The sequence below is a fragment of the Athalia rosae genome, chromosome 2 (genome assembly GCF_917208135.1).
Source record: "Athalia rosae chromosome 2, iyAthRosa1.1, whole genome shotgun sequence".
NCBI classification, from domain to species: Eukaryota; Metazoa; Arthropoda; class Insecta; order Hymenoptera; family Athaliidae; genus Athalia; species Athalia rosae.
In genome coordinates this window covers 13289304-13298521 of record NC_064027.1, presented here as the reverse complement: position 1 = coordinate 13298521, position 9218 = coordinate 13289304, and the positions used below count along the sequence as shown (strand labels likewise).

Sequence of the window (9218 nt, the reverse complement as noted above, 5' to 3'; positions counted from 1 at the left end):
TATGAACAAAAACTGCGATTACTACCCGGCTGACTAAACTCCATGAAAATAAATAATTTCTATTCGTATGAATTATGATGTGCATATTGTGAACGTAGATGAATCATGAGTCTGCATTAAATATATTAAACGACAGTACTTGTTCTTTTTTTCTTTTTACTGTTTCTTCATAGATAATTCCATACATATTTCATGGATACATACTGGAATACACGATCGATGCATTAATTCTAAAGAATGTAGCAGACTCATGAGTGGAACACATCAATTCGGCAAACACAAAATCGATAAAACCCATATGGATATAAGATGACAAAACCGAATGATGAATGATAGTCAACCATAGGGTTATGACCATGATCTTCGGTCGATGATGTGGTATTTGTTCAGCAACCGATGAACGCGTATTTTATAAGGGAACACGGAACATGGTGTATGAATTTCGCGAGGGAGATGTGGTTTGCCGCATCCAGACATTTGCAATTTGTTACGCTTTGTCTGAGAAAAAAAATAGATGAATCCATAAGTAAAAGATAAATTAAATGATCGCAAGGATTTTAGTTACATTTCCTGTCCTGATAAATTGCCGAACATTTTTATTCCAGTTATAAGTAATTGAATAATAACTTCCGTATTCCGAAATATGCTTGTGATTCAATATATCTATGATTGTAATTTACACGATATACTTTCAATTCAAAAAACTTCTTAATCCCAATCGATGACAGAGAAAAGCTTCTGAAAGTCACCTTTTATTTTTGTAAGTCGTAAACACAAAATTGATTTGCTATATAGGAATTATCATAGGAAGGCAAAATAAAAATTGTTATCCAAAAATTTTAAAGTATAACGATAGAGACAAAAGTACAAATAACATTGGGTACTTGCATCAATATGATTCTTAATCACAACAGCTGTATTGATCATAAAACTAAAGAAGTTACGTACTTTCCGTACTCGATCTCATCGTAAATTACCAAATTCAAAATTGCCATCGGTTGAAAGCCCGTGACACAAACGGCAGTAAGTTGAGATTGTGCAATAGTTGCTCTTGACAATAGTGAATAGGGGTGTCCTCGCCCAATTGCCTATAAATCTTGTTTAAGTCCTGCGCCCCAAGATTAGTCTCGCACGGGATTCTAATCAATAGTCATATTCAGTAGTCAATAGTCAACAGACATATGTGCAAGGAATCCGAACCACATGCGAATCGACGTAGACTTATGGTGCGGTTGGGAAGATACTTACCTTATCGACGGTTTCCATCTACTAAATCACAAGTGATACTTTAACTTGAGGTTCTTTTCAAAGAGAACGAATTCAGATTGATCTTGTCGATTCTATCTGAGATCGACTTACCGAATTTCCTCCGATTGCTTCACATTTGATATAGATTCAACGGCCTGGCAATCTCCGACGTTCGTCATAAAAACAAGAAATACAATCTGATCAACTCCATTTGGCATTTACAACTTCTCATTACCATGTATCACCGACAACGTAGAGAGTGAATAAAACGCTTCTCTACTCTTCCTTTTTTTACGAAACTGCTGTTGATTGCACTATTCTTCACTGCTTTTGAAGTTGGAATACATTAATACGAACGCGTGAGTTAGGTCATTCAATCTGGTTTTTTCAGTTCCCAAAGAATTTGTGTAGTCAGGTACTTTCTTATTGAAATAGTTCCTTCAATCAGCCACTACTAATGAAATGTATTTACAAAGATACATATAAGTACGTACAGCTTATTTAAATAAGATAATGTTAAAAACTATATGGTAGATAGATAATTTCACATGGGAAGACGTTTGGTAAAAGATTTTTCAGTGAAAATTCTAAGTGAGGCGTATCTCCAGAAACAAACAAGACTCTGAAATTGGAATGTTCGAAATTATCTGTTATGGTAAGGCTCAAGTTGCACAACAATTGACATGGTCATTGACCACTAATATTGTGTCAATTTTCATAAATCTGTATAATTCATCCATCGATATACATAGATATGCATGTCATGGTACATCGACTGGTAAATGTTTTTTGAAAAATAAATTACATTCGATATTTATTATTACTTTGTTTCCCTGAAATGAGTTGCAGGTGTAATAATTTTTTAAATACAGTCGATGTCCACTTATCAGTCTTGATTGTAAACACCGAGTTACGATATTTGTAGGCACTGACAGCTGTCCGCCATGTTATGTCTTTTAAATATTATGGAAGTTCTATAATTTATAACTTAGTCTCATGCTTAACTTTAGCTCGAATTAGTTGATTTAGTCTTGGAGCACCATATGTATTGTTCAAGTAACAATTCGCAATATTGATGGTAGTTGCAGGAATAGGAGTAGGGGGTTCTACAGCATCGCTTCTGTCTGATGTATAGCGACGTTGTCGATTGTTGTTGTGAGTGTGTTTATGATTTCCATGAACACGCAACTCAGAATCTGTTTCTTCTTCGTTATCGGCACTGTCCACATCACCTGTAATATAAAAAAATACGTGTGTTCAGATAGAATAGCTACTCCTACTGTAAAAGTAAAAATATAGCTAAAAATTACCATCATCGGAACTGTTCGTAGTAGGAAGATAAAAACGAGATTGAGGCAATCGATTATTCCCCTTATCATTTTCTTGATCTCTCTCTACTCGATCCTTGACAATAATGGTTGAATTATTGTACTTGAATTCCCTAGGAAGCGTATAACTTCTGGGCAATGAGACTTGACTACCCTCAATGTCACTGTCTCCTTCACCTTCGACGACACCTTCGCCATCTTCCTTAGAGGTCTCTTCTTCTTCATTGTTTTGGGTCGAGCACAATCTAAAAAATTGGTGTATAAGTATTTTTTATATGACATTTTATTCAATACTTTTTATTTCACCTAAATAAATTCGAAACATGTTACCTTAGACTGAGGTGCCCCGGTGGTGTCCAATGTGGATAATGATAAGGCAGGCATCGTGGTGCAAGCAAAATCTCTGGTGTATCAGCTCTCTCTCGTTGAGGAACTTTCCAAAGATTGGATGGATGGTAAATGGACGAGGATGGCGGAGGAGGTGACAAACAATGCATTTTGACAGGTGGCCAAGAGGATAACGTTGCACCTTCATTTATGTCTGGGGGAGGTTGTGGAGAAAGTGATCTGGGAGAGGAGTGTAGCTTGGCATTTGGCGGTGGTTGCTGATTGGCCGCCAGAGGAGATGATGAACATGCAGATGCTGAAGCTGACGGCGGTGGCACCAACTTTCCTGATCTGATTTCTTCTTGTATTGCCCTCAACTCGCGTAGCTGCTGCTGTTTTTTTTCCTGCAATTTCTCTCTTATGAGATTCACGCTCAGTGAACTCCCTGATCCGACGGTAGCATCTGTCTCATGCTTTTCGTTTTGGGGCCCATCCTAGATGAAAATCAATCTTGTCTTAGTGCTCGGAAAATTTATAGGACTCTAAAATCACCAAGAATGATTATTACCTGATGGCTGTGATTTTGGGTTGTCGCCGTATTTAACGGCTTTTTCCAAAAAGGAATTAACTGACGAGATCCGCCACTACCATTCAGTCTGGGTCGTGCTTCACCGATAGTATTTGAAATCAACGAAGATGGTTGTGGAGGTGGCGGAGGTGGAGGCACAAAAGTGGTAGGTTTCTTCTTCTTGCGATTCAAATTAGCCACATTAGGATTGGCAAAACGACAATTAAATACTCCAGGAATTCCACCATTACTTAGTTTCATTCGCCTCATCCCAATTTCGACACCATTTTTTTTTTCTTCGATATAACTCATATGCTTAGCCTCACTTGCATCCTGAAAATAACAGGATATAAAATACTAATCATAGTTAGCGGGTTGTATAAATTTCTGTTATAGGATCGATTCATAAATTAAATATGGTCACAGTTCACTTGAATATTGGTGATGATACAACATAACACAAACCTGTTTACAAAGAGTGGGAACACCATTCATTCTATTCATGCGTCCACCGGCTTCATACCTGAGTCTTCGCACGTGGAAAAATCTGTAGATGACAGTCAATACAATATTTCCAATGAATTTGTAAAAGTAAATCACTGGATATTATTGTATATTATAATTACTATAGATATTAATTGAACCGAAGTAGTAGAAATCTTACCTGTAGTAAAGTGCCATGAAGAATAAGCCACCGAAAAATAGTGCAAGCAGGGTGAGGGCAAGAGTAATAGGATGGGGATGGAGACTGGTCCGGTGAACACCAGCCGCCCACACCCCCACCAGTAAACTGTTTTCCAAAAACATGACCGTATAAAATATTACCTGAATAAAAAATTTTACAGTTAAATGTTGGTAAATGATATCAAGATTTTGAAACTTTTTTCTCCAAATTTTTTGACGTACCATTTTTTGTCGATGATTGGTTTCGTGCAGATTGACGTATGCGAAGACGTAAACAAATGCCAGTAGAGTAGCAAGGAAAGCCTTACGTGAGAGAGGTAGACGCTCGCCACCATGGAATAAACCATCTGGAGTAAGCAAGAGCCAAGTGAGCATTGAAAGCCAGTGGAGAGCTAAAACAACTAGAAGCCATTGACCTCCGTAAAGTGAGGCATATGCAACAAGTGCTCCAACGCGAGCACTAACTGTTCCAAGCCTCCAGGCAAGTTGTGCCAAGACTCCAAGCCATGTAAGAACGAGTCTCTCTAGGTTACGTAGGCGGGCAGCACCTTTGCTGAAACTAGCAACTGCCCAACAAACACTCCACAATGACATCCCAGCTGACACTGCTGTTAATTCAGCTAATTTTCCACCAGTTTCTGTTTCATTTTCTACTTTCGTCTCATTTTCTCTAGTAATACCGGTTGATAGTAAGTATAATTGTAGTAATAGCATGGGAGCTGCCTCGCAGAAGGCATGGATGAGTCGTAGTACACAGAGTTCCCGTACCTAGTTGAAAAGTACACGTATATGCTTGCAGTCAATTGTTGAATGATTGTTGTTATTAACTAAAATAACTATTTCTAATTGTAAAATCTAAACAACCTATAAGTTGTACTTGAACGATTCTATGAACAAGTGAATATTTGTACAATAATGTGGTTCAAGAAATACCTCATGCTTCACATATGTTAGGTCAACTGGAATGAAGAGCTTGAAGTATCGCCAAAGAACGCCAACCTGCATAGAATGTAGCATCAATACGCATCCCATTATGCAACCATCTTTCTTTTGAATGCCACCACTATCAACACTTGGGGTATCAGAAGTCCGCAGTCGACCACGAGCACCCCATAAGTACCATCGAACACTGATGACCTGAAAAATTATTTATTGGTACACATTGAAAACGAAAAATCAAAAGATGCTCTTCATTCCAAATATACGAAGAGCTACAGAGAAATACTCAGTAGAAGGACACTAAGGCCAAATTGTGACATGAACATATTACTGAATCAAAGTAAAGTAAAAATATGCTGTGTTCTTTGAGAGAAGGAAAAATGTCACACAAACCTGAGAGACCACAAGGGAGGTAATAACAAAAGTAAGACTGAGAGGAAAAAAACAGGATGGGGCAGCAGGATGGTGGGCCAAGGCATAGCCCATTGCTAAGTCGAACACCACGTCACAGAAGTAAGAGGCCAAAGATATTATGTTAAACAGGACGTCACATAGTGGCAGAAACTCGTGCTGATGCTGTTGCTGCTGCTGGGCCATAATCGGCCTTCCTTGCCCATTTGTACCCCTCGGTACACGCTCTCACGATTTTTTCACTTGACTCTGCATGGCAATCGAATAATGATAATTAACTGCAAACAGATTTTTATCAAATGTACAACACAAATCTAAGAAGGATGAGTGAATTCAAAAATTGTTTGTCTTCTTGCTACTTGGAGGGATATATTTGAATTTTGTAGTTGATTCATAATGCATTTATTTTTACAAAATCTGCTAGAATTAGATTTCCCTAAACATATGATGTACATAACAACATGATAGATGAAACTTGTAGAACAATAGCTGACAATAGCATGAATGAGCCACATGGTTAGTCTGTTAGTTGCATGAAAGCTTCAACTACTAAAGCTGAGACTAAAACACTGAACATAGGATAGTGTTATCATATAAATTGTATCCCAAGAGTTGAATTGGAATCAAACTGAAGTTCTAAAGCAGATAAGAATTGTTTTTTTTTTCTAACACAGTATTGAAGTTTTATGTCATTTTGTTTATACAATAATAAGCTCCTGTCGTTAGGAACAATCTTGTGTAAATATACTAAAACTCAATTCGTTTATGAAAAAGATTTCTATCAATTTTATACACTTACCACATCCCATAAGTATCATTCGTAGATGTACGCGGAAATATCATTTTCAACGTAGATTCTGATTAACCTGGTCCAGCTTTGGAATGCGTGGAATGTATCCCTTTATCTCCTACCTAACTCCCACTTATCTCTGTCCGCACATCTGCTTTCTAATTTACGTCAAATACACGCTTTTGTGTTTCACATTTTCCGTTTGTCGTCTGATTCTTAGAAGTTGTTCAGAAATTGGTAGATCTACGATCGCTGTAGATTGATCGAAATCCAAAAAGAAATCGTTCGGATCTACAATCTACCTTGCTGTTGATTCACAAATCAAAAGTAACAACAGGGCTACAACAGGGCTCACTGTAGCGCTTATTACGAGGAATGTGTGAACCCGGGTTATATTTTTGACAAATCATCGATAAAACAGTTCACTCAAAGAAGCACTATAGCGTAAGATGTATTCGACTATCTGTTACCATCTTGTACTGCCCTCATGTAAAGGAATGTATGAATTGATGTAAATGAATATGAGTATTTTGCAAAATATTATGCTTCATTCCGTTGTACATCACAAGTACAATATGTATATGTGTATATACTATTCCATACATAACTAGATATATTCTTATACAACTTACTCTATTTATAATTGTTATAAATAAAAATATATTGTGCGTAGTTCACAGGGTTGTGTAAACGCTGGAATCTGTACATCAAAGAGGATAGTAAAAAGCATTATCTCAATAACACTTCGATTTTGGAATGTCTGTGATCAGACTTATACTTGAAATTGATGTCGTTGCTTACTGTGACGTTTACCAATCATTGTTGCACTTGACACTCACAAATTTCGAATCCTTAGGATTATTATAAGATAATTTCGTTCTTGAAACTTCGTGTCAGATCTTTGTGCGGTAAGACAATAGAGTTCAGTAATATTTTCTCCGCTGACAGAGAAACACAGGTACCTGGATGAGACGAAAATGATCATAATGATGATACTCTGGCTTATTATAATAATATTAAAAGCAACATTATCATCAACAATAATAATGATAATCAAATGAATTGATTAAGATACATGAATATTTTTTACCAAGTATGGTTATAGATGGATTAAGTTTTCCATTAGTATTAAACAGCGGTGGATTTTCCATTTTGGCAAATGGTTTATCCGGATTAGGGTCACATGGAGTGCCTTCCACTCTAGCCCATTCGCCAACTCTACTGCCTCTGCCTACGATACTGTGTAGGATGATAGAATGAGCCTGAATCTGTGCTTCAGCAAGGACAATTGACTCTCGGATTCGAACACCTGGACCCACCATTGCATTTGCTCCAACACTGACATTTGGGCCTAACTATAATTATGATCACTTTATGGTTGTGCACATTTGGTTTGAATAAGTTTCGTAATAGGTTTCTCGTAAGAAAATTTTTCTCACCACAGCAGTGGGGTGAACAGTTGCTGATGCATGAATATAAACATCACCGATAATGTGACATTTGCCACGTACTGTGACACTGAGCCTTGCTGGTTGACTATGGCGATATAGGACAAGATAATGTCTATTTGCATATATCGCTGATCCAGCACTTTTCAGTTGAGACCACCAGTTAGTTACAGGAATAGCAAAAAATCGATCACTTCCAGCCAGTCTCATTAGAATGTCTTGTTCCAAGGACATGTATGCTGGGTCTTTTCCATTGCCGTTCAAGTGTCTGAAATATACAAGCAGAAACATAATAATCCAAAATCATAATAAGTCCAAGCAAATTGATTCTGTTACTCGCAAGAAATATAGCCAGCACTATAGTATACATACAGAAGATTTTCCCTCTGTTGATTAGTGTAAAATGTATCAGCCATAGTCTGAAATATTTCTGGAGAAGTGATGTACACTCCACAGTTGATGAGAGTTGAAACAAAGGTAGAGGGTTTTTCTACATAATGATCTACTTCGCCTCCTTTTTTTAAAACCATGCAGCCATAATTCAAAGATTGTTGGCGAGTGGCTTCTGTAGCCATTACAGTAATTAATGACTGTTTGCTTTTATGAAATTTGACCATCTCTTGCAATGGGAAATCGGCACATACATCTCCGTTCATAATGAAGACAGATTCTGGGCTACCAGAACGAATTTGATCTCTGAAGTGGTACATTCCTCCTGCTGTACCTAGCGCGGTAAACTCCTGTAGATATCGAATACTGAGTCCATAGATTTGTGTCATCTCTTGTACAAATTGGTGTAAGTCAGAAGCTGGATAAGATCCAATGATTAGGATTTCTCTGAGATTAGCAACCCTGGCACATGCTTCGATATGATGCTGAATCATTGGTAGACCCGCTACTGGAAACAGTGGTTTCGGGATATCGAGCGATAATGGTCGAAACCTTGTTCCTGTTAAATCATAAAGTTTATATAAAATTGAGGAGAAATTGAGATCCAACACAATATGAATGGACAGTTGCAAATTGAATACTGATGCAGTAAGTATATGTTCTCTAGAATTAGGATATTCATTTCAACAATTTAATGCGGTAATGTAAAGTTTTCGAATAGGTTTTGAATTCTGTTAAGAGGAAGATAGAATAATAAGTAAACCTTTTAATGGGCCACCGATTAGTATCACTGCTTTCAACATTTTTTACCAAAATCTTTATTTTTTAATTATGAAGATTCAGTCATGATCATTAGTCTGTAGTACGTAGGTTATAATAGTTGAACACGGCCTCGATGACTCGACAATTGACACGTCAATCGTTCGATTAGATTCCCAGGAACTTTATATCGAGCAGTAACGACAGATATGAAAATTAACCTTTGACAAACTGACTGTAAACCTGTAAACATGCTAGAGACCTGATAGAGCTATACAGAATTCGTCGCTTTTTACAGTCCCTGAGAGATCGGGCACCCTGAACTA

The 9218-nt window shown here is 37.3% G+C and overlaps 2 protein-coding genes across 5 annotated transcripts; both read right to left on the bottom strand.

Annotated features, from left to right (window-relative positions):
* Positions 1-1692: 1692 nt before the first annotated feature.
* LOC105684880 lies at positions 1693-6658 on the bottom strand. Of its 4 annotated transcripts, XM_048650283.1 has the most exons (11): positions 6305-6658; positions 5488-5783; positions 5089-5292; positions 4572-4923; positions 4378-4502; positions 4136-4296; positions 3937-4018; positions 3472-3804; positions 2907-3397; positions 2559-2821; positions 1693-2480 (listed from the first exon to the last, which is right to left on the bottom strand). In XM_048650283.1, the coding sequence occupies exons 2-11, from the start codon at positions 5689-5691 to the stop codon at positions 2230-2232; spliced, it is 2466 nt and encodes an 821-aa protein (XP_048506240.1). In that variant the 5' UTR covers positions 5692-5783; positions 6305-6658; the 3' UTR covers positions 1693-2229. The 4 variants fall into 4 exon arrangements, with proteins under 4 accessions (XP_048506240.1, XP_012254003.2, XP_012254004.2 ...); XM_012398580.3 differs by having other exon boundaries at positions 4378-4923; XM_012398581.3 differs by having other exon boundaries at positions 4378-4923; positions 5488-5754.
* Positions 6659-6821: 163 nt separating this feature from the next.
* On the bottom strand, positions 6822-9188 carry LOC105684874 (mannose-1-phosphate guanyltransferase alpha-A). Its single transcript, XM_012398564.3, has 5 exons — positions 8897-9188; positions 8116-8692; positions 7735-8011; positions 7386-7650; positions 6822-7257 (listed from the first exon to the last, which is right to left on the bottom strand). The coding sequence occupies exons 1-5, from the start codon at positions 8934-8936 to the stop codon at positions 7157-7159; spliced, it is 1260 nt and encodes a 419-aa protein (XP_012253987.2). The 5' UTR covers positions 8937-9188; the 3' UTR covers positions 6822-7156.
* Between the last annotated feature and the right edge of the window lie 30 nt (positions 9189-9218).